At 40.0% G+C, this 26,868-nt stretch overlaps 1 protein-coding gene across 2 annotated transcripts in view; it reads left to right on the top strand.

Moving 5' to 3' along the window:
* The first annotated feature begins 231 nt into the window (after positions 1 to 231).
* Positions 232 to 26,868, top strand: part of FDC2 (2Fe-2S ferredoxin-like superfamily protein) — a 267,848-nt gene continuing 241,211 nt past the window's right edge. The window contains exon 1 of one of the 2 annotated variants that reach the window (XM_089456047.1): positions 232 to 562. In XM_089456047.1, the coding sequence (XP_089312173.1) occupies positions 305 to 562 (258 nt within the window). In that variant the 5' untranslated portion in view covers positions 232 to 304. The remainder of the gene's footprint in view (positions 563 to 26,868) is intronic. The other variant, XM_089456046.1, reaches the window with a different exon arrangement.

Below are 26,868 nucleotides of genomic sequence, written 5' to 3'. Positions count from 1 at the left end.
CAACGAGGTGATTGTTGGAATGTTGAACCAACTCATCTCAATTTAAATAAGAAAATGTTTGAATTAAAAAAATGAAAAATAAAAAATTAATAATCCCATAAACTATTTTTAATTTCATAAACCTTAAACCTTAAAATATCATTTTATTAAATAATTATTTAAATTTATTTAAAAAAAATTGGAGAGATACCACAATGCCCGTCCTCCAAGAGTCCATGTAAATGCCAATTGAGCGACCATCAGAGGATAATATTATTTATTTGTATTTATTTGTTATCGTGTAAGTTGGGCGTAGGCGAATTTGATGAGAATGGCAGTGGCAGGACTCAAGCAGGTCTCCTGCAATTGGGTTTCTACCAAACTTACGATCGAAAAAACTCACTTAATTCAAAGCAAAAAAGTTATCAGTCGAAATACATGCAGAACCAGTGCAGCACTTCAGGAATATAGGACTCATTCCAATTCAAATGAGCAGTCCGCAACTTTACCTCAAGTCCCAAAGCATCTGGTTACAGTCCATGACAGACAGAGAGGAACTGTCCACAAGTTCTGGGTTCCTGAGGTTAGCATTGATTTTCCCCTTAAATTTGAATTGTTTTCGTTCTAATCCGATATATGGAATTTTTTTTTTTTCATCCCATTAATGGGTACTTCCTGGAGCCTTATTTCACCGTAATTCCACTAAGAATAGCTTATAATAACATGATTAAGGTACATTCCATATAAATGGATTCTCCTTCACTTGCAAGAAAGAGTATTGCATTGTAGCAAGTTTTGGCAAACAGTGGCATAGATTGAAAGCTTTCTATGAAATCAACATAATCGTATGTGGGAAGTGGTTATAACTTGGTAATGTAAATAATGCATGGAGCAGCTGTAGAAATGGCTATTATCATAGTTGTGTAAATACCTCCCAAATTCAGATTGTAGATTGCTAGTTTTTGAGGATTTTTGAGGCGAAGCAATGCATTCTATTTTTTTGATTTTGAGCTGGCGACCTAAATGTGACTCTATGCTTAGTAGGCACTCCATCTCTCTGTGCATTTGCAGGTTGGCACCAGCCACTATGAATACCCAATCATCATGGTCTAATCCTTTGTGATTTTGCTCATAGTGGTTCTTGGGACCCGGGGCACCCTCCAAATCACCCTTCCTGATAAGCATTATGCAACTCAAAAAGAAGGGTGAACCGTAAAAGTCCGTTAGCCTGTTGCTGCATGCCCTGAAGAGGGGCTTGGGCCCATTTTATGTTGGGAAAATTGTGAGTGTAGAAATTCGGGAGACCCGTGTACATGTTTTGGGGCCTCATTTGCATGAGGTTACATTATACGGACTTGGTCTCCTTAGGGCACCTTAAGACGAGTTGGTATGAACACAAAATGACACTGATGAATTAAGTAAGAGTGGTTTCCGATATTTTAATTGCAACTTGCAACCAACTTCATGAAATTGATTTTTCTGTTCCTGAAGATACATTTTATATATTAATTTGGTACCTCTTAGTACAGTCACACTATGGATGGCTGTACACCATAGCAGCCCATTATATTCTAGAAAGGAAGGATCCAGGCTGCAAGATTATATGAGTAGTTAGCATGGTTTTAGCTGTCAACCCCCTACGGCATGGTATTACAATGGAATATAGAATTATCGCTGGTGATTTCTATTTGCCAAATAACGAATTATTCTTGACGGGATCTTGGACACAACACATTTGAAAGCTGTTGAATAATTATATTTTAGAATAATTGAACTAAGCATGATTTTTTTATCAGTCAATGAAAGTGGCTCATGGTCTTGTTGCAACAACATCTTGTGGACAATAATTATTTATCAATTGTAATTACCTTTTGTGAGTCTTGTGGACAATAATTATTTGTCAATTGTAATTACCTTTTGCGAGTAGTTTGTGGCATTGAATTGCTTTCCTGTTGTCAACAAACTCCCTCTTCAGTACTGCAAAATTAATGAAAAGAAACTGCTTGTCTCACCTATTCTCTGTTCATTTATGCCCTTCATCTGTTTGTTTGCAAGTCCAATGGCACTGTTAGGTCATCATAGTAGAATAAAATAACAAAAACAACTGTTTCCTGTAGTTGATAAACAGTCTTGTTTGATATCTCCGATCACGTTAAGAGTTAACAAGATCCGAATAGAATTTACAAAGAAAAGTAACATGAGGATTGTCAACCACAACCACCTATAGAGGCCTAGAGGCATGGGCACACAATTTCATCACTCTCGGCTAATTTGGGTGTTACAAAGTTTGGAGGGGAAACTTCTATGTTCAAAATTTTGACTAATTGTATTGAATGAGTACATCCTCTTGTGGAGTTGGCTCCTATCACGATTCATGACGATAGAACCAATACAATGATTGATGCAGCTGACGATATTTGTTTCTTTGCAAGTCAGGAGACACTTTGTTAGGCAATTGTTGTAGAGGAAAACTAGAAGAGCTACTGTTTTCCATAGCTGTGAACTGTTTTGTATGATGTCTTTATTGCTTTTAGATGTAGTAGATGCAAATAGAATTTACAAAGCAAATTGGTCCATTGGGCTTTGGTCTAATCACTAATGGCACCTTGCAGTGGTTATTATGAAGATGCCAAGGTTCAAATCCCTTGCATGGGGTTTGCCAGATGTGGCTATTGTGGTTTAGCTGCCTTTCTCGGGGCTTGTACGTTCTAGTTGCTGCCTTAGTGCCTTCTTGGGCCTTGTGCCAATTATTGTTGTAGCCTTCGGGCAATAATTGTCAAGTGTGGCTTCTTCAAGGTCCAGTCTTCGCTAGTTAAAATGGTCGATTACATTGGATACATGTCCATATCCTTGTGAGCAATTTTGGCTGGACTTACTATAATTGCTTTGGATTAGTACTAGCACCCTCATCTTTGCTAATAAAAAATAAAAATGCTTAAGGATTAGGCCAAAGTTTAGCAGTGTTTTTAAGTCCAATAGGCTGTTTCCCTAAAAAAGAAAAAGAATTTACAAAGCAAAGAAACATAAAGAGTGTTACGTACGAACACTTATAGAAGTGTGGGCAGACACAATCATGACTTTAGGCCTGTTACCGATCAAATTAGCAGTATTGCTAAGGTGCTGACAACCTGTTAGATGGGCACACACAGGGTAGGGATCCAATATCACATCGGCCCAACTCCCAAGCCCTCGCTATTTAGGCTCAACACCCCTTAAACAACCAAGGGAGGAATCTCAAAATTATCCTCAACAACTCCGGCACAAGACCAGTACTTTCTGCCTAGCTATAAAGATGTCACTGTAATAGTAAAAACATAAACAGCAGATATCTGTACCCAAAATTCATCAAACATATAGCATACAACCTATGGATTTTCATCTACACTGAAAATTCTAACCAGAAATAATGTTATCTTTTATTTTGGGTGACTGGTTAAGGAGATATGACTTAAAGCAGGTTGCTGTCCTGTGTGACAGACTATATAATCTGCCTAAAATACAGGGACGACAATTTGATTTACTCTTAGAGCCACCCTACAAGTGTCTAAACACTTCTAGAGAGTTAGTCTAGTGGGTGGAAAGGTTAGAGGGTTAACATAGAGGCTTTTGGGGCCTCTTCTCTACTAAAATTTGACTGAAAATTAAATTTTAGATTTATGGGTGTAAGATTTATGTGTTTAAGCACCCAGAAATTTCCAGATTTAAAATATGCAATTATTTATTACTGGAAATTAAATAAAATTACTCTAAATAATCAAAATAATGCTTTTTAAAATTTTTAGAGTGAATAGCAAGGTTTTAGAGTGAGGCTACTTACTTGGTTAACTGTAGAATTTACTGTAATTTGTGCAGACCGCTCTGGTACAATAGCTTAATCTTCAAATTTGCACAAACAAATGGCTAGATATAGGCGTAAAATAGTGTGTAATGGAATTTTTTACGCTATTTTAAAATCTATCAATTAAATCAATTATCACCAAGATTTTAATTTGCTAAAAGATAAAAACCAGTGTTGTGAAAATTGCAATAATATCGCGATTTTTTCCCGAAGCCGATATTATCGCGAGTAATAATCGCAGATTTTTTTTTATACCCGATATTTTCGGAAAAATCGCGAAAATTTGAAAAAATCAAGATTTTTTCCCAATTTATTGCTGAGGATCGGGGCAGCGCGGTTTTATAAGGGATGCTAAATGTTTGAAATGCAATTTTTTTGGAAAGAAACAAATAATTTTTGAGTGGGGCAGCCTAATGATCAAGTCTAGGCCCTAGTATTGATATGCTATTCATGGTAATGTTAAATTCTTAAAGTAAACGGATGAAAATGAACATTTTCATCCTTTTACTTAAACTTTAACATTACCATGAAATGACTCAGGATGTTTGAGAGTGGTTCCGGCCTCATTGGATTTCATATGGAGAAAGTAGAATTTTAGATTTCATTCAAAATCCAGCAGACTTATCAGTTTTTCAAGATTTCAGGATTGGGAGATTGTAATGTTTCTAGGTGACACCACCTGCCCAGGCTACCCTTGCCACTAGTAGAGGACGTGGTCTACCTCCTATAGCTCCTACTTCTAGTTCTTCAGCTTCTAGAGCACAATAGACTCCACTGCCAACTCCATCAGCACTGACATCTACATCTAGAGGGAAAGGGAAAGCTGTGGCATTTCCTCGCAAGAGGGGCAGAGGAAATCAATAGGATTAGACGTTAGTTATTTTCTTTATTTTATTGTATATGACATTATAACATGATGAGATACATTATTATATTTTTTGTTGATATTTTGAGGCTGAGTTGGGACTCAGGAGTCAGGACTTACTATTCAGGACATGATTCAATGTTATGTGTGATTTTAGCATTAGAAGTGATATTAAACATCTTATATATTAGTTCTTTTTATCATATTTATGTGTCAATGTATTTATTTTATGTTGTAGATGGTTTAGATATTAAAAAAATTGAAAAAAATGAAAAAAAAATGAATATTTTTGTACCAAACGATTTTTTTCTCGATTATTTCGGATTATTTCCCGATAATTACAATTTTTTCCGATTTTTTCCTTGCACCGATATTATCCCGATAACGATTAATGCAACATTGATAAAAACAAGAGAAATCAACAAGCTGATATCCTACTCTCACTGCAGAAAAATAAAATAAGTTTTTAGATTTTTGAAAATAGATGGTTATTTTGATATACCTGTGCCTTTTGGATCTCACCTTCTGCTCGAGTTTGAAGTCAATACTTCTTTAAGTTGATATAGATGGATTTTTCCAAGGGTGTGAGTTTAGTTTGGAATGGAAGTCACCCTCACTATTGCTTAATCCTTCTTGGTGACTTTTGAGCTTTCCTACGAGCGGTTTCTTCTTGGAGTGGCATCTCCAACCTTGAACTTTTGTGTGTAGTAGAATACAAAGTTCGGAAGACGAAATGAAGCTTCCTCAACGAGATGGTTCAAACGCTTGGATTGACTTAACTACAAAATCAAGAAACTCAATTGGGGTTGCCCCCTAATTGATTTTTTCCACATAAGTAGTTAGTTCCTTAATGGCAAAAATTGTTAGTCTTGGAATAGCTCTATTAACCATAATAAACAAGTTAGAATTATTATGCACAAATAATATATCAAGAAGAAAAGTAAAAACAAAAACCACTCCACCAATGTACAAAATAAATTACACAACAGTTCACAAAATATGAGCTCTTTATTGTGATAGCACTTGTCTCAATAAACAACAACAACAATACAAACGAGGAGAGCTTAGTCCTCATAGAAAAATTTCTAATGGCGAGTGGGATTCTCCATAATAAAATATTGCTAGTCTTCCACATGTTGGGATTTAACAATGTTTAATTCTTGAAAATATTACAAAAATAATTTAATTATTCTCTCAAGGGGTCGACTTGACTTAATTTCCTTAAAGAATCCCATGAATTCCCTTTGAAAGTGGTTTTGGTGGTCAATGGTCAATATAGTTTCCTTTGTTCCCCAATGTTCACCTTGCTTCATCCATATTCCAACTTGACTTGCTCATAAAATGTTGTGCAAATTGCTTTGGTGGCTTTGACTTGGTCCCTTTGAAGAATAATTTGTTTTAACTGCTAAATTTTTTGGTCCATCCCTTAACTTCTCAGTTCTTGGGGAGTATAACGGCTAGTTGAATCATCTTTTATGGCTATTTTGACCCTAATTGCTAGTTAGACTTGACTTCTTTTTAACCTTCCCCCTAGTAATTTGATTTAGTCACTGTATCAATGGATCTTTAATGTCTTAGATGATTTGGCAATTTTGGAACCTAGGTTTTGTTCTGCATTCCTAAACAGTACTGGGTATATCTTTGTTTTGCTACATCAGTCAGAGTGTTACCACGTCATCACCCTATATGCTACATTGTCTTGCCCCTATGTTGGTTCTCTGTAAAATTTGACACCTGGGTATTCTTCATCCCTCTATTCTGATCACTTTTGATCTAAGTAACCTGACACGGGGATTCGGGATTCGTGCGATACGGGGATTCGAGTGTCGGATTCAGACACATTGACCCCCTGGAACAGGACACGTAGGATTCGTTATATATTATTTTATTAATATATATATATATATAGATATATATATATATATATATATATTAAAAATTAGATATTTCTTACACAAATTCTCATTAATGATACAAGTTCATTGATTTCAAACATAGATCTTCATCTAAATGTTAGTTTTATTGTTTATAAAGTAAGTTAGTAACATTATAGCATCCTTGAATTTATAAGTTCCTTTTCGCCGGATTCGAATCCGGTTTTAGAATTTAGAATTTAGGATTCATTGATTTATGCCAGTTGGGTGTGACACCGGTGATTATCAACGAAGGATTTATTACCAGCATATCAATCAAAATACCTTGGAAAGCACTAGCAGTTGAAAAGTGTGAGATTAATGTGGAGGACTTTGCACTGGTTCTTGTTCCATGAATTGAGTTCAAAACATCCAATAGTTTTGAAGAATGTTCTACTTCAGAAGTGTACCCCAGTGCGTCTCCTTCTTAGCGGAATTTAGAGCAGGTAGAGGGCTGTGGTATCCATGCAAATGGGGGTTCCACCTATCTTGGTGTTCAAGATGGGGTTAAGATGATTGCCAATATGGTGGAAAGGCTGCTGCTTGGTCTCCATGTTAAAATAAAAAATCTTATTGTTGCATTTGAGCAGGCAACAGAGACTTGTAGTACAAACTTGGGGGTTGAAAGCAACTGTCAGTCTCAAAGCATTCTTGTCCTTTGAGTGCTCCAAACAAAATATGCAACATATGTGTCTGGAGATGCTTGTGAAACTGCTAGCCTTCATCTAGATGATATAACAGGACTTGTTATGTTGACAAAAGTTATAAACTTTAGTGGTGTAAGCATTGATCTCTATGATGTGATAGGCAAGGACGTAGAACCAATGTTTTTAAAACCGGAACCGGTGACCGGACCAGTCCACCTAATGAACCGGTTTACCGACCGAAACCGGTCTAACCGGGACTGGTTTGGTCTAAACGAACCGGTTTTAAAAAAAACATTAAATAATTAATTTTTAATGAAACAAAACTATTTTTAAGATGTAAAACCATGATTCCAAGCCAATAGAGACAAAATATGCAAAGTTTGCTCATATATATACCATGTAAAGGTGAATATATCAAAATGGCACCGAGTACAATACATATCATCGACAAAATAGCAAAATACATAAGAAATGAGGCTCTAAATGGCCTATAAAGTCCAAAAACAATGTTGCAAGCTATGAGGCCATTGGCCTACAGTCCTACTACAAGTCTACAGTGTACACATGATCAATCATCAAGTTCATCACCACTACTAGACACAGGATCATCATCAGGAGCTACATAGACATCATCTGGTTCAGAGTCTGAGGATGCCTCAGCCTGATTTGCAACCTCAGTATCAATGCCACCAATGACAATAGAAGTGGAAACGAAACCTTTCCTAGATTTGAAGTTTACCGTCTGTCTGGCAAGGACCGGTAATGTGATGTTAAAGCAACCATAAAAAAATGCTAAGGCATTTTAAGTGCAAAGGGAGAAATGTTACAAATAAAAAAGTCACTCGTAATTCTGAAGATGTACATGACATTTTAAGCTTTCAATTACTGGGACAAGGTGAGAATGCTTGAGGGAGGACATTCCAAAGGAATATGGAGTCACATGGGGTGTTTTATTTCAAAATTGTACAAAAACAAGCATAATTGTGGGCACTTGGGATTTGGGGGAACACCAGCTTAAGAGGAAGTTTGATCTGTTGATTACAAAGTTTCATGTTGAACTGTTGAGCTTACATCACATATCTACATAAATGGTTGTCTTTGATGATTTCCAAGATTGGCAATTGACCTAATCAGAAAAGCTTTCTGTGCAATTTCTTATCAGTCTTATAAAAACCAACTGAAATGTAATCTGAAACTCAAGTTTGTGCATGGGAGTTCCGATAAAAGGCAATTTTGTGAAATTCTTGCTGCAAAACCTTGGAAGTTGGCTGTCTTTCTAATTAAATCACTGGGAGGTTCCTGAATCTTAAATCGCCTTGGCCAATTTTAACAGAACTTTGGTATCCATTGTTCAAGAAGTTGGTTGCATGAATCTGTTTCATCTTGTGGCTTTTTGACAGTGTCATTAATCATAGTGTGGTCATAAATACAAAATCATAACTCAAGCACAAAGATAGGATCACTGGGGTGTGATATCAATGAACGTTGTGATCTTTTTGATTTAGCCTCAGATTCAAGGTCGGTAAAATGTATTAACGAAGCATAAACCTTACCAACAAGGATTGTCACTCTTCCCAATCCTGATAGACTTACCATTTGAGGGCACTAGTAGATTTTGTACCGAGAAAGTTAGAAGCACATTCATCACAATCCTCATGCTATAAAATAGAGTTACCTTGAGAACTGCATGTACATCTTGTAAACCTTGACAGCCTTCTAACCAGTGGTATTTTATATGATCAGTAAACACGTACTTAATGGTCCTATAGTCTGGCCTCATGCATCATTTTTAGTTGAGTGCTTCACGGCAAAGTTATCTGATTATTTTAATGGATTGGATGCATTATCTAGCCGACACCAGTTATGGTGGTTTACAACATTTAAACGTGAACTGTTCTAATGTTACAGAGTGGGTTCAAGTCAAGGGATTTCAGCTGCGAACCTGTTACTTCAAGCAGCTGAAGCTTCTCTACCAAAGCAGAAAAAGGCGTTAGCTGTTACTGAGTTCAAAGTACAAACTGTTTTGTTTGAAGAGCATGCCTAAAACCGGCCGGTTTAGGACGGAACCGGCCGGTTTGATACAAACCGGCCGGTTCCGTCCTAAACCGGCTGGTTTTTCACCGGTGAGGGCAAAAACTGGGCGAAGGGGGCCTTCCAACCGGGTTTTTTGGCCGGTCTAGACCGGCGACCTTGCTAACCGGTCAGTTAGAGCGGTAACCGGTTTTTTAAAACGGTTTTGAAAACACTGCGTAGAACCAGGATGTTTGATAATCACCGGGGTCACACCCAACTTGAATTTATAGGTTTCTTTTCGCCGAATTCGAATCCGGTTTTCGGGACATGTTGTGTCCTAACGGGACATGACCCGGATTCGAGTGTGTCCCGTTAGGACACGATATGTCCCGAATTTAGGATTTGAATTAGGTCGAATCGTGGCTGATTCGTAAGATTCAGACACTTGACCAAATTTGACCAAGCTATAACTAGCCACTGGAATCTCGGATTTGAATTTTTTTAGCATGGGTTGAATTGATAAAAGGAGGATGAAGGCACAAATTGTATTCATTATTGTATGCACGAGTTTGTGTATGAGAGATCTTTGTTGTGGCAATGTATCTTGGAGGAGGCAATACGTAGCATTGAAGAGAGCCTTTCTTGTGGCATAATTGTGCTAGGAAATAGGGCAATTTCTGCGCTAGGAAATAGGAGCCAAACCTAAAGAATAGGAGCCTCTACACTAGGAAATAGGGAGACCTGTGTGCAAGGAAATAGGGCCGTCGCAACGCAAGGAAGTAGGAGCAAGGGTCGAGTGTTTGCAGGGTGTGTCCAACTAGTACAATGCTGTTGATTTGGGGTAGCATCAGTTGTGCTCTAGCCATGAAAATTGGTAGAGAGGCTAAAGCATATGAGATCTCCAAGACCCAGAAATGGTTTGGAGAAATTCCACCCTGTTAAGGAGATATTAAAATAATTAATATTTTTAATGGGTTCCTAAGTCTAAACTTAGGAAAATAAAAATATTAATGGGTATTAATATAAAATTGGGTGAGAAGGTTCTAAATGACATGGATCAAGCCAAATCTAATCTTAGTCATTGATTAGAGATGTAATCTCGGCCGTTGAAGACTCAATAGAAAAAGTATAAGAGGAGGCTTGAGGGTCAGTTGGAGACACACCAGATTGATTAGTCAGTTCGATTTTCTAGAGCAGGGTTTGCTAAGAGAAATCGAACTAGTGATCAGAGTTGCAACAAGGGGCAATGAGTGCATAGCAGAGAGGTAGAGATAGTGCCAGAAGACCAGCACTATCTATGTTAGAGTCTTAGAATCTATGATGTAACCAACTCAAATACCACAACATGACTACATTGCACAGCGGAATAAACACAATAGTAAATCAACTAGTGCACAATAGACAACTTTTTACAAATTTTAAACCCAACTTCGTTATATTAATCAAACCTAGGGCTCCCGTACTAGGGATCATGGCCCTCATACAATCATTGATATAAGAATACAAACTAGGGTTTGGTGTCAACCACTATGACCACCAATCTACCCTAAACGAGATACCAACTGACCTTAGCCGAACTCAGCTCTTTTTGGTCCATGTACCCTAAACACAACCGCTGGTCCTTCTGCTCCCAATCTGTAGCAACACCAATTTGCTTTTATCAATGAATCCTCTCCTTTAGGTCACTAAACATGGCTCACCAACTGCCCACCCTCTAGCTGATCATTAGTTCATCAACGAGTCAACACATAGGGTCTTCATCAACTGCCCACTTGTTGTTCCTTAGTCCTTCAAGAATACAACACTTTGGGACGTCACATTCTTCCCACTTCTGCCTTCCTGTGCTACTTCAATGAAGACAAACTTAGGGCATGGAGGCTGCCCTCTATCACTATAGAGTGTCCTTCTCCAACAATAAACTTAGGGCCCGTTCATAAGCCTTCTTGGGTGCCCTTATTCCTTCAAGAAATAGTCCCTTTGGCTTCACCAAGTCTGCCCTTCTTACAACTGTTAGAATCCTTCTTAACAGGATGATCTAGGGCTGATTTGACACATACTACAGTCCTCCCTTTTTGTCCTTAAGATGCCAACACCAAACTGTCCAAACTGGACTACTCATCCACTAGCAAACAACATCAACCATGGAGAAATACAAACATACCTTTTGCAACTCTTCTCCTTATTGGCCCTGGTTAGGGCTTACTAACAGTCCACGTCAGCCCTCCAATGCTGGCCCAAATCACCTTATAAAACTTCACTCTCTCCTTGTCTAGGCTCCTCCCTTCCTGTGTTGTTATCTTGCCCTCTTGAACTGCCGTTCTAGCAATTTTATAACACAGACCAGCCCTAAACTAGGGCTCGGTCCCTCTTGTAAAAGCACAGAACCTTGGACGGCTTGCCAACAAAAAATAACAACATAAACCATACACAAAATTAGCCCAGACTTGTTCCTCTTGCCCTCAACCTGCTCCTTATCAAACTCGACCCTCCAACCAATCTGAAGAAGACACTAAACAGTCCCTTCTCTCCTTTGGCTAAGCTTCCAATCATATGTGGCCAACTCAGAGTGCTTCTCTTGTGATGTTGTGCTCTTTGGATGTGTTAAATGAGGATGCTCCTCCTTTCTATTTATATGTATCCTTGGGGTATATCGACTAGCCTTAAAGGCACCTTCTAAGTCTAGGACGACTTGAAAACTTTGTTACAAACCCACACTTGACACATAAAATTATTTTCTCACAAACGACAAGGGCTCTCTTGGTGTTCTTGGCAGCCCCTTGCTCCATTAAGGGTGCCCCATATTCTCCAAGTATCAAATCATCAAATCCATGCTTAGTTTCACACCCACAAGCTTGGGTGCAAAACTCACCTCTTGGGTACTTAGCCCACAAATGACTTTTGTGGTGCCAATTCTTCTACAAATTTGTACCCTAGGGTTTGGAGTACCTCTGAAGCTACAAATATCAACACTCCCTCTTAGCGAGGGAGGTACTTCCAAGACTAGGAAGTAACTCTTCATCACTATCATTGCTGGCAACACTAGCCAAACTCTTGGCACTCACCACTCCAGCTTACCATGTAGCATGAACTATGCCCTTCTTAGAAGTGTCTCTGCCACGAGAAGCCTCTTGCTTCTTCTTCTCTAGAAATGCTTTCAGGCCATCCCACTGTTCCTTCTTGCTAGCTGGAGAAGCACCCTTGCCCACGTGCTCTTCTTGGGCTACACATTCTCCCTCTGAACCTGCAAACTCCCACTAGAACTTGGATCCCTCTGAATCTTTGGACCCTACAACTGCTCTTGTTTCTTCTTCTCATGATCTATATGCTTTCCCGTTAGCCTGTATAGACCATGCTCCCTAACTCCAATGACAACACCTACGGAGTTAGAGCCTTTGGGCCTGATTCTGGCTTTCCCATCTTGGAAAATCACCTCAAACCCCTTTTGCTCGATCACTGAGACAAACGATACATTATATTTGAGCTCTGGTACAAACAGTACATCCTGAACTCGCATCAACTAACCTGACTCCATCCTGAATGGCACGACACTAGATCCTTTGATCTCCTTCTAACCCTTGTCGCTTACCATCATGTGCAACTTTGTGTCCCACTTAGATAGAGTCTCGAACACATCCTGCAAACCTTTGATATGCTTCGACGCACCACTGTCCACGTACCATGCAGTATCGTCAAGGGCACCCTTAGAGAAATGAGAAATTAGAGAAAAATATTTACTCTCCAATCTCCTGGAGAGGTCATCTATCTTGGTAGAAGTGGCGACACCTGCAACCTGCTTCCCCTTCTTCTTCTCATCATGTCCTTGCTTCTTCTTCAGACACTTCGTCGAATAATGGCTATACTTGCCACAGTTGAAACCAAGGTTACTTGGGAGCGGAGCAAGAGCGACATTTTTAGAAGCTCCTGGTTTGGGAGCGATCTGGGAGAGATTTTTTTATATAATATATATATATATATATTTTATATATTATGATCAATGTTGCACGAAGCGGGAGCGAAGCGGAAGCGTCATTTTCCAAAAATCTAGGAAGCGAAGCATCCGCGGAAGCGTCTGCTATATATATATATATTTTTATATTTTTTTGCATTTATACTCAAAACAAACATCCCAAATACCAAATTAATTGTAGAAGACATGAAAACATGCATATTTTTGCATAAATCAAGATAGATATGGCATCCATGATTCCATTGTAGTTACTAGTATGTACAACAATCATCTATATTCTAGCTATTACAAACATACATCAAATTTTTAAGCATATTATAAAACATAAAACATTTAAGCATATTATAAAACATAAAACATAGAGCATATTATGATTTATCTAGCAAGTGAGCAACTGTCAACATTTGTCATGTCCAAAATTCAAATAATAATGTTTACTATCAGTAGTCTTAAAAATAATTTAATCCATAATAAGAATTGTTTTTGGGAAGACTTCCTATTTAATTTAATTTGAAGTAAAATACTACGGTTTTATTGTTAATCTAAAATTAAGATTTAGATCATTTACATATTAATCTCAACATAGTTATATGACATTACATTTAAAATTTGATTTAAAGTTTTGGCCCCCAACGGCACCAGAGATTGCGTGTTTATTTAGTTTTTTCACAGCGTTTGTTTTTTTCATTCGAATGAAATTTGAGTTACCGTTTTGGTCCCACACGGCTCCATAGATGACTTGGCTATAGCAATGAAACTTGATTTACCATTTTGGTCTCAAACAGCTCGCTAGGCTAGATGACGTAGCTATCACATCTTTTTCAAAGATTTTGTTTTTATGAAAGTTTTTTCACAGCTTTTGTTTTGTTTTTTTTTCAATTGAAATAAACTAAATAACTCGACTGCTCTGCATTATTTAGCCCACTCTCTATGCTTCATTATGCTGTGGACGCTCTTTTTCTTTGTTGCTTTTGCTGTAATCTATATATCGTCTTTTCAGATTGCAGTTATTTGTTAAATGTAAAGCCTTGAGAGGCAGAGAAGGACGCCAAAGGTCACCGTAGAGTTGGGCATTGCGCTGCCTCTGACGTGAAGGATTTGAAATTCAATCCTCTTCAGATGTTTCAATCCTTTTGGAGTGGAGAAAATGCGTGGATGGTTTTGATGGTCGATTTGGCACATGCTTTGACGGTTTTGCAATTCAATTAAACAGAGGATTTATTTGATGCTTTTGCATTTCAATTACAGTTCAGAGGATTTATTTGATGGTTTTGCAATTCAATTGAATTCCCAAAAACCAGGAATCGCTCCAAAATTGCGGAATCGCGCTTCGGAAAAAACAGAATCGCGCTTCATTTGACGCTTCCGGAACGCTTCCGTACGGGACGCGATTCCGGCCTAGGATCCGGGGGGGGGGGGGGGCGCTTCCTGCAACTATGATTATGATGCATATATGTCAACAAAAGCATGTAGAATGATGAATTAGATATAAAAAACTTAAAAATTTAGATTGAACCATATAACAACAATCATCTAGAAGTTATAATCTTCATCAACCACGTCCTTAAGTTAGTAACATACAACATATTGAGTCTCATAATTCATCAATCTTAAATTTTCAAGCTCTCAAAATACAATATATAACATTTATCATAATTGATCACCAAACTTGTACTTGTAAGTTAAGTGTAACCATTGCAACAAAGAATATCTAACATGAAATGAAACAACTTTCAACTTTCATGAAGCATCATATTCATAATTCATTACCAATGAGTTATAATTGCCAACTTCAAAGTTCATACTTAAGTTGTCATAATGATATATTGTTTACAAAAAATATCATAATAAATATGAAAGAGTCAATAGTTATTAAAACTACTAGAAACTAGAAAATTCAAAAGACAAGTAAATCTATTATCTAGATTCTACAGCTTCCTCTTGCCGCCACAAGAAATGTCTAATTTCTGAGCAGGTTGTGGTGGTCTTCTAGGAGTCTCCTGCTGCACAGTCCCACAACTAGATTCAGAAGCTACATGCCCTCCATGTGAGGATGTAGATGGAGGAGGCGGCGACAACAAAGGAACAATACTTGGAACTCGAGCACTAGCACTGCTACTGGATGGTGGGGGTGGCATTGTTGTTGTTCTTTCATCTTCATCTCTCATAAGTTGTGCTTCCAATTCTTCAAGATGTATAGTGCCATCCTCCAAATTATCGTCCTCTGGGTGGTTGTCCCAAATTTTATATATTGGATCCTCATAAACTCGATCACAGTAATGACTAAACAACCTCAAGTTGTAGTGCACATAAACCAAGCTTTTTGCCCGATTTTCATTGAGTTTGTTTCTTCTCACATTATGTATGAAGCTGTAGGTGCTCCAACACCTCTCTGCAAAAGAAGTATTTATAACCTGCGAGAGAACTTTTTTTGCCAATTTTGGCAAATGTCCCATGCCGCCATATGCTTCCCACCATGTGAGAGCATCAAATCTGTCTCTATCTTCCATTGCATGCAAAGAACCAAACAAACCAGTGCAACTGAAGTATATGCCTAATTCAAGACACAGATTAATGCACTCCTCCCTGTCAGGTACCAACTTGTCTAATGCTTGCATATATCCTGTAGATACCTCTGGATTTGTATGGGGTTTGACCCTAACCCCACCCCCAGGTGCAGGTTGGCCCAACCGAGATGGAGACTAGTATTTTGGCATAAGGATATTGTTAAATTGGCAACTAGGGCCAAACTCCATGTGGGTCATCTTATTTATGACAGCTGATAATTTTATTGGATCCCTCTCATCGAGAGGTGTAGGATTGATCTAAAGATCATCTGATTCCGATAAGTATTTATGAAGCTATGAATTTATTTATGTTATAAATCAAATTGTCAAGTCGGCTAGCAACTTGAGTAGGCTCAGAAGCCCAATAGACGTGTCTATTCATCATCCACATTTTAATATAAATTGGTGAGGACTTGAAGTCATTTTAGACATGTATTCTTAAGGTGATCTCCTCTCCACGTCTGGGTTTTTGGAGCAGGAGAGAACAAAAGAATACGCTGGCCTAGAAGGAGCTCTAGCTGCAGATGATGCCCTAATCCAACGCAGTCATGAAGACATCTATACACAGTAAAAGTGATGCTCTAACCCGTTGCTAAGGAGAGGCCTAATACGCTGGTCATTAAGACACTAATAAGCAGTTCATAGAAACGCTTATGCACAGATCATGGAGACACTATGTTGTTCATGGTGACGTTCATATGCTGTTCATGGTTATTATACGCTGTTCATGGGTCAACGTGATGCCCTAATACACAGGGCAGAGAGCAGCGTAATCTATGTATTGGGTCACCGCTGTCCACATGGTAGCCACAGTGATATTAGAAGCCGCTGTCCACATGGTAGCCGCAGTTATAAGAAGCCGCTGTCATAAAGGGTATCATAAAGGGTAGCTGCTGTGATGTCAAGCATGAAGAAGAGCCGCAGTAAGGAAGACATCTAGCCGCAGAGAGCCCAGGTATATGAAGCCGAGGTAGCCATAGTCAAGAGCAGATCCGCACTACAGGAAGAATGACGCTGATCTCAGGTGAGTACAGGTTCTTGGTGTCAAGGTGCTGAATACAGTCTCGGTTAAGCATATATGATAAGGGTTCTGGAGGAAACCCTTGCAACCTTCACTTCGGACCTACCTGCACATGTATATAAATGTATATGGGTACTCTCTCAACTGCATGCTATCTCGAATCAGAGAAGGCTAATGATGATCTCAGTATGTCTATGAGTAGCATCTCGACATACCTGTAGGTGATGTCATCAACCGGATGGAGCTGAAGGGTCTTAAGATGCAGCATGATGGGCATGATAGTAAAGGGCAGCATATGCAGCATAATAAGGGCAACATGATGATGAAGGATACACATTAGCAAGGGCAACATGATGATGATTGATGCACATTAGCAAGGGCAGCATGATGATGAAGGATACACTTTAGCAAGGGCAACATGATGATGAATGATGCACATTAACAAGGGCAACATGATGATGGAAGATGCAACATAATGAGCTGCATGATGGCGAGCAGATGAGAGCAACTCAGTCATCAAGGTTCAACACTATGACATTACAGCATGGTGTCACATGGTTATGTGCAAAAGGCAGCACTATGATAGGTGAAGGAGTCACCTTAGAGAATCAGTTGAAGCAATATGTCTTCAACTGATCTCATGCGATATCAAAAGTCAAAATATTGACTTCTATTGTATATGTACTATCTCTCTCTTTCTCTGCTGAACTTTGAAGAACATAAAAGAAGAATTGATCAAGGGTTTCTCCACATTGGGGTTTGTCCCTGGCTAGCGCCACATCATGTGTCCTCTTGTCTTGGCTTGTCTTCTGCGATTTACTTTAATGCTGATGTGATTGCTAACTGTGAAAATTTAAATAAATTGCTCTAGCATAGAACATACCTAAAAATAACAGATATACACCAAGGCATGTAGTGGAACATTAAGTTTATTCCACTGTGTACACACACAATTGTGAATCAATGTATACAAGTTGGGATCATCTTTCTGAACAATATCTTTTATTTGCCCCAACATGGTATCCATCTGCTCATACACCTCCCCAATCACTAGTTTATCTGTATTTGCAAAACGAATCATGTGATAAATGGGCTTGGTGAATTCCAATACTTGCCTCACACGTGCCCAAAATTGATCATCAAGAGCGGTTTCCTCCACCTGTTCAAAACCTTGCTTGTCAGCTGCATTTGTAACCCTTTCCTTTAATACCTGCCAGTGTGGACTTGATACCATGCTAGCCAATGACTCTCTTACCTTCAAAAGGCGCCTGAAGGTGAGGTAATAGCTAGCAAATCTAGTCTTCGCAATCTTCAACAACTCCAATCTTGAGTGATTGCGGAAAAGCCCATGGATATTGCTATGATTTGTAATAAATTTTATCATTTGTTTGCCTCTCTTGTACAAATCACCAATTCATTTGTGTTGTTGGTTTTTGTTCTTAATAATATCATGCATCAAAAGGTTCATTGTGTGAACCAAACACCTAGACCAAAATATGTTGGGGAATATATCCTCAATAATTTCTCCTGCTGCCTTACAATTAGCAGCATTATCCACGATGACTTGGATGACATTGAATGGCGGCTGGCCCAATACGTTCAGTTGTTTCAAGTAATGGTTCTGCAATGTTGATGATGGTCTTGAACTTCTCTAAGTAATCATATGTTGAAAGAAAGATAGCACCACTAATAGTCACAGCAAGAACACTTATCAATGGCTTGCCTTTTACATTTGTCCATCCATCAGACACAATGGACACTCCATGCTCAGTACAAGAATTTGTCATTCTACTCAAAGAATGTTATATTTTTGCTTTTTCATGATCAAGTCCAACAGTTCTAGCCTTGTCATACACAGGGCTCTTGTATCCTTTAGGGGCATCATTTATGGCAGAAACCATTTCATGCCAATAAGGTGAGCGAAGAACATTGAATGGTATCCCACATGCATAAAGAAACCAGTAAACTTTTGAATCCACATCATTCCTACACCCTTCATCAAGGAAATCTAATATGGTTCTACACCTTAAAGAGAAGTTTGGTGACCCTGTGCCTCCATATCCACTGCCATGGGAGGATGTTGAAGGAGTTCTTTGTGCATGTTGATGTGATTGTGAGCTATGTTCAAAGAAACCCTTTGATTTTTTAGATTTGTATTGGGCTTCCTCCTCTTCCCTTATGTATTTGGCTCTATCTGCTGCTGACACACTTGCACAAGTTTTGATTCCTATTTGTTTATCTCCATCCCATGGCCTTTTCCCACAGAGGTGCCTTCCGGCACAGGTGTATGAACCTGTGTATTTATTGTTGCAATGGGGCCAGTGAAATTTAGTGGTTCCACCCCCTTTCCCTGCGTCAGGCCTAGTAACATATTTCCACAATGGGTTTGGGCTTGTTTAGTTTTTTGGGCTGAACCATGTTCACTCTCCTCCTCCTCACCAAGGTACTCCTCTCCGGGGTTTTCATTAAATCGACTATAACCCACTTCTTCATCTTCTTCTTCATGTTCAACCCTCCATTTTCTACTCTCCAACACCATAATAACCAAAAAAGGAAACAAGAAGAAGAAAATGCCAAGCCATATAGCCATGATGTTTGAAATTTGAAGCTTTGAATCTGCAAAAAAATGGATGAATGGGAATGGGAAATAGAGAATTTATTTATTTAGCAATGAACATAAAAAATAAAAATGCCAGATTAGAGTGTAGATCCTACCTCTTTGGCCTCCAATCTCAAGCTCCAATCTCCCCTTGCAAGCTCCTCAAATTCCTCCAAGCTCCTTGATTCGGATTTAAACAGGAACGCAAAAATGCAGCGGAAATAATACTTCATTTAATTAATGTAAAACACTGAAATATGATTACAAACAGAAATGGAAATAAACCAGCTAGGGCGATGGTAGCTTATCTCTGAGAAGAGATGTGGCGACTACATGCCTCTGAACTGTCTTACAATGAGGCTCGAAGGCCTATTTATTGTTGAGAAACAATGGAAAACCCTTAACATCCCAAAACCTAACCCTAGAAGATGAAACGCCAAATTGTGGGCCCCGTTTGGGTAAATTAGTACATCAATTTCCCGGGGTCGTAACTTTGGCACCCAATCTCTGTTTGACGTGTACAATAGCTCGTTAGAAAGATCTATCCGAGAACTATAACTTTGGGAAGAGGAATGTCGGCCCATGGACCCATGTTGCTCCCATATTTCCCAAAAAACGTCGTTTAGGGCCTCAAAACGGCTTCAGAAGTTCAAGACCCGAAAAATTGCTAAAAATAATAAATTGTGCTACAATTATGGAAACTGAAAAATTGAAAGAGACAGTTGTGGGGGTCCAAGTGGGATAGGTGGGTGGTCACCAACATCCACCTGGATAATTCCTCCCCATTGCGTTGAGTTCCTCCATCTGTTGAACTTGGTCCCTGGTGAGCTGTTCTACAGTCTCTGATGTGTCCAATAATAGTGGGAAGCATGATCGAGGGCGGTACACATTGAACACTTGGTGCAGGCGAAGGAATGGAGGAATGCTGTGCTCCAAAGCATTATTTCCCATAGCCTTGGTAATGGTGTAAGGACCGTGTCGGCGTGGTCGGAGCTTCTGATGGGCTCTTGTAAGGCGTTCTTTCTGCAGATGCAACCTGACTTTGTCGCCCACCTGAAACTTGTGTGGTACCCCTGTGGGTGAGGAGAAGTTGTTCCTGTGTTTTTTCATGACCGTATCCCTTTGTTGCTGCTGCTGCGTGGAGGAACCCTTCGCAGGGGTCATGGATGTGGCTACGATCTTCCCCTTACTTTGGGAGCGAACCAAACAGAAAATGAATTTCCTAGTCTGGGAGACGATCTTGCTGCATTTCTTAGCAGAGATCAAAGAGGTGGCGGTAGGTGGGGCTACCTCCGGTATCCTGTATAATGAATTACCCAAAGTAATAATAACAGTGCGAGGCCTTGACTCATACACAACATGTCGCCTCCACAAGTATGGCTGGCCAAATAGTACATCACAAACATCCAGAGGTGCAACATCACACAATACCTTGTCGGTGAAGGGCTTGATGCTGTAGGGAAGGCGACATTGCTGGTGAACTCAGAGATCTCGTCCTTGGTGAAGCCACCCGATACTGTACGGCTGCGGGTGTGGTGTAGTCAGTAGGCCCAACCGCTTCACGACCTCTGCTGAAATGAGGTTCTTTTGGCTCCCATTGTCAACAATGAATTGCAGCGGTGAATCCTTCACCCACATTTGTGAGTGGAAAAGACGCTCCCCTCCTTTAGGTCTTCGGGCTCATTCTTCTAGATCTTGGTGGTGGCAACAGTGATGCTGGGCTCTGCATCAATGATTTGCTTCCCTTTGCCATTCCCCTTGTCAGGTTCTGACTCAAGGTCGGAACATGCATCTGATTCTGAAGCCTTCAACTCGGCCACCAACGACTGCTTGGTCCGACACTCACTTGTGTTGTGAGTGGGGCTCTTGTGGAACTCACACCACTTTCCGGTGTCCTTCTTTGACTTCGTGGTGTTGTTCTTGTCTTGCAGCTTCAACGGGTTGTCTTGGGTCACCCTGCCTTGGCTTTGTCCTTTGGTCTTCGGATTTGCAGATCCAAAGTCTCGCTTCTTCTATTTGAATTTTTGCTCGATTTTGACAGTGTATCGGTACGCCGTGTTGAGCGAGGAGATGTTCAGGAACTCCATCTCTTCCTGGATGTATCTGTGTAGGCAGCCGCAGTATTTGAGTACCAAATGCAGCTCAGAATCTTTGATACCCAACCGTGTGCGAAGGGTATGAAAAATGTTTGTGAACTCCGGCACATCTTGGTCTCGTCCTTGCCACAGCGTGGTCCACTTTATGTATTTGTCCTCATCAATGTTGCACGAAGTGGGGACGAAGCGGGGATGTGGAAGCGTCATTTTCCAAAAATCTAGGAAGCGAAGCGTCCGCGGAAGCGTTTCCTATATATATATATATTTATATTTTTTTGCATTTATACTCAAAACAAACATCTCAAATACCAAATTAATTGTAGAAGACATGAAAACATGCATATTTTTGCATAAATCAAGATAGATATGGCATCCATGATTCCATTGTAGTTACTAGTATGTACAACAATCATCTATATTCTAGCTATTACAAACATACATCAAATTTTTAAGCATATTATAAAACATTAAACATTTAAGCATATTATAAAACATAAAACATAGAGCATATTATGATTTATCTAGCAAGTGAGCAACTGTCAACATTTGTCATGTCCAAAATTCAAATAATAATGTTTACAAAATATGTCACTTGGTCACCGCCAAGACAAAAAAGGTTCAAAATTCAAATTCACAAGCCTACAAGTCTAATGAGTAATCTATGACAAAAGTAGTAGATTGTGAATATATCTACTAATCTCTCCTCCTTCCACCACAAAGAGAACGTGGCGGCGGGCCTCCACGTGGTGGTGGGCCTCCACGTGGTGGCGGGCCTCCACGTGGTGGCAATGAAGAAGATGGTGCCTGTGGAAGTTGTGGCTGTGGCACTGAAACTGATGAAGAAGAACCCCCTGCTGTTGGTGTTGAACCATGGAACCTAGGAACCAAGGGACCAGATGGGGGTGGGGGTGGCATATCAACACGATCATCATCATCCTGTAATCGCTCAAAAAATTCATGCAAAAAAAAAACACTAGTTAACAAAAAAATTAAAAACATGAATTAGAGAAATGCTTTATAAGGAAAAATTGGAAAATTCATACCACAATGGACATACCTGGGTAAGAGCATCCTCTAATAGCTCTAATCGCAACACTCCATCCTCCAAATTGGGCTCCTCTGGATTCTTGTCCCAAATCAACAGGTCTTTATTAGACTTTGCATCTTCACAGTAATGGGACAACAATCACAAGTTGTAATGAACATAAACCAAGCTCTCTGCCTGGTCTAAACTCAACCTGTTCCTTTTAACACTGTGGATGAAAGAATAAGAGCTCCAACACCTCTCTGCAGAAGAAGTGTTTACCACCTGTGATAACACCCGCAATGCCAAAGTCTATAGAAGTGGAGTACCCCCTCCATGCATGTTCCACCACTCAAGAGAAGAAAAAGTCTCTCGATCTTTAATTGCATGCATGCTCCCAAATGGACTAGTGTTAAGCGTATAGTTGCTCACCTGTCTCCGTACCAATGCAGCCTCCTCCTCATCAGGGATTAATTTACTCAATGCAGCCATATATTTTCTGTGAACCTCTTGATCTTGGTGTGGTTTTCTCCTGCTTCCCCCCCCCAGGTGCTGGTGTTGAAAGCCATGATGGGTGATAGTATTTAGGTGTCAAAACATATGCTAATGCATGCAATGGAACATTTAGCATTTCCCATCAGTTTTCCACCTTTGCACGAATATAATTGTACAAGGTGGTATCTCTAGGCTCAACAATGTCTTTAATCTGCCCCAACATGCTATCCTTTTGCTCATACACCTCCCCAATTACTGGTCGATCTGAATCTGCAAACTTGATCATGTAATAAATTGGTTTGGTGAATTGCAAAACATATTTAACCTGTGCCCAAAAGTAACTGTCAAGAACAGTGTCCTTGACTGCATTAGCACCATCTATGTCAGTGTTAATTTCATCCCATGATTCAGCACACACTAGATTAGTTAAAGCTTGTCTCACCTTCACTAGTCGCCTAAAGGTGAGGTAATAACTAGCAAATCTTGTCTTTGCAATTTTAAGCAACTGCAACTTGGAGTAAGTGCCATAGAAGTAGTTTACCCTTGTATGCCCTGTGATGAATTTAATGAGTTGCTTCCCTCTCCTGTAAAGCTCGGTAATCCACCCACATTCTTTGTGCTTCACAATATCATGCATCAAAAGGTTCAATGTGTGAACCAAGCACCCAGACCAAAAGATGTGTGGATAAGTATGCTCAATAATTTTTCCTGCTGCCTTACAATTCGCTGCATTATCTGTGATCACTTGAACCACATTATTCGGACCAACATCTTTGATTGATTTCAATAGGAGATCTGCAATGTTTTGTGCAGATGCAGTGATGGAGGAGGAGTCATGACATGTAATAAATACTGCACCACTAGAAGAAACACCAAGAACATTTATCAAATGTTGGTTTCTAATATTTGTCCACCCATCTGATACAATGGATACCCCAGAATCTACCCACTCATTTGTAAAACGTGTCAAAGCTCTTTGAACCTTAGCTTTTTCTCTCTCTAATAACACTGTTCTAGCTTTCTCATAGTTGAGGGCCTTGTATCCTTTTGGGGCTTCATTGATGGCCTTTACCATTTCATGCCAATAGGGAGAGCGAAGCACATTGAATGGTACACCGCAAGCACAAAGAAAACAGACTATTTTTCCATCCACATCATCCCTCCTAGCAACATGAAGGAAATCCCCTATTGTTCTTCTACCTCCAGAGCTTGCAGAAGTACCATGAGGAGATGAGCAGCTACCAAATTTAGAGGTTGCACTTGATTCAGAATGAGTTTTTTGTTTCTTCTTTTTTTGTTGTGCAACCTCCTCTATTTGGATGTATTTTCTTCTTTCTTCAGTTGAAATGTTTGGGCAAATTTGTACCCCCACAGGACCTTTTTTTTCATCACTGTCCAGCACCCCACAAAGATGCCTCCTCACACGGGTATATGAACCACAATATGGTTAACCTCCATGACAACCATGAGGGCACACAAATTTGTAAGTTCCACCACCCTTTCCCCCATCAAGTTTGGTCACATAGTTCCACAAGGGTGTTAATGCAGCTTTCCCATCTAGTGTTTCAGTTTCCCCTTCAGGTTCATCCCCTTCCTCTTCAAACCCTTCCTCCTCATCATACATTGGGTCACTCATATTGGGACCACTGTCCTCTTGTGTTTCTTCCCTTCTATTCCTATTCCCCCTTGCCATCATTAAAACCAAGAGTGGAATGATACATAGAAGCCAAAAGAACACCATCTTGGAATATGGATATAGGTGGTGGACAACCTGCAAGTAAAGGAGCAAGTAGAAACAATGGGAAAGAGTAGGAGAGGGAGGAGAAGAATACAAAAAAAATGTCAAAAAAATAAGGGAGTTTGGGGTTTGAACTTACCTCTTTAGCTCTTGTAAATGAAGTCCTCCAAGCTCTTGCTCTAAGCTCCCCCTCCTCCTAGCTCCTCCTCCTTCACTCCTCCAAGCTCTCTTCTCTTCTCTTCTCCTCTCCTCTCTTCTCTTCTCCAACTCTCATAAACTCAAAGTGAGAAAATGAGGAATGAATGTGGGCTTTATTCCCTTCATTCCTTACCTTAACCTCACCCTAACCCACCCCCTTTATGCCAAGTCAACAAAAATTAAGCAAAAAAAAGGAAAAAAAAGATTTTTTTTTTTTTTTTTTTACCTTGTGCGCGGCCTTTTCCGGAAGCGTACGGGAAGCGTACGCTTCCTCCTTCGAAGCGCCGTACGAAGCGCGCTTCAGAGGTCTGGAAGCGCGCTTTCGGCGAAGCTTCCTAAGCACTTCTGCACGGGACGCGCTTCCGGGCTTGGAACCGGGGGGGGGAGCACTTCGTGCAACATTGGTCCTCATAGCTTTTGACAGGGTAGTACTGCTCCTTGATGGCATCTCGGAAGGAATTCCAAGTGGGTGCAGCTGAGAACAGTGAGTCTGTACTTTCATCCTTCTGCTCGCAGTAGGTTTCCCACCAGTTCTTGACGTGGAGGGCTGCTTTGAGAAGAGCGAAAACAATCTTTTCCCGACTCGAAAATTCATGAACAGAAAAATAGCCCTCTACCAGATTTAACCATTTATCTACGACGTTTGCGTCTATCTGACCCTTGAATATGGGGATTTTAAAATTAACTTGTACCTTAAAGGGTGTGGTGTTTCCAGAGCAGCTGTTGGAAGCTGATGCGTCGCCTCTGGGTAGCTGCTGAATGATCTGGGCAAAGCTGTCCAGCATCGCGTTCCTTTGTCGCTGGAGGGTTTCTTTGAGCAAGATTTTGATAGGATCTCCTGCCCCCTCGTCTTTCTTTTCATCCGCCATGGGAGGCCATTGGGATTTGCGAGGCTGGTCTTGCAAAGGTTCGACCAGTTCAAGCCCTAACTCCTTATATCCCGACCTCGTTGGGGACATGCAAAGAAAAACAGAGAAAACACAGACCGCTCTGATACCACTGATCCGGATTTAAACAGGAACGCAACAAAATACAGAGATAACCATATATACAAAAATGCAGCGGAAATAATACTTCATTTCATTAATGTAAAATACTGAAATATGTTTACAAACAGAAATGGAAATAAACCAGCTAGGGCGATGGTAGCTTATCTCTGAGAAGAGATGTGGTGGCTACATGCCTCCGAACTGTCTTACAATGAGGCTCGAAGGCCTATTTATTGTTGAGAAACAATGGAAAACCCTTAACATCCCAAAACCTAACCCTAGAAGATGAAACACCAAATTGTGGGCCTCGTTTGGGTAAATTGGTACATCAATCTCCCGGGGTCGTAACTTTGGCACCCGATCTCCATTTGATGCGTACAATAGCTCGTTTGAAAGATCTATCCGAGAACTATAACTTTGGGAAGAGAAACATCGGTCCATGGACCCATGTTGCTCCTAGATTTCCCAAAAAACGCCGTTTAGGGCCTCAAAACGACTCCAGAAGTTCAGGACCCGAAAAACTGCTAAAAATAGTAAATTGTGGTACATTTTCTTCAAGGCCTCCCACATCTCATTTGCCGTGTCCTTCTCGGCAATATGCGGCACTAGATGATCCTTGACCCCATCAAGGATGATGCACTTTGCCCTGGCTATTGTCTCCTCGTACTTCTCATTTTCAGCTGGGTCAACTGGGATTGCTATCGTTTTCAAGGCAAAGTGCTTGATGCGATACTTGTCTAGAATGGACAAGATCCTGGCCTTCCAGACTACGAAGTTGGAAGCTCCGTCCAGTCTATCCTGATCTCTCAGCCCATTCACTGCCATCTTGCTGCTCTTCTTCCGACTCCTCTGAGTCTCTTTACTTCCCTCCTGGAAGTCCTCAGTTCGACTCCCTCTGAGTCTCGATTTCCTTTTTGGA

Source organism: Pinus tabuliformis, chromosome 7, assembly GCF_031772625.1.
Source record: "Pinus tabuliformis cultivar Carrire ecotype Pingquan chromosome 7, CPIR1, whole genome shotgun sequence".
NCBI lineage: Eukaryota > Viridiplantae > Streptophyta > Pinopsida > Pinales > Pinaceae > Pinus > Pinus tabuliformis.
The sequence above is the reverse complement of the archived record's forward strand: the minus strand, read 5'-3'. Positions and strand labels throughout refer to the sequence as shown.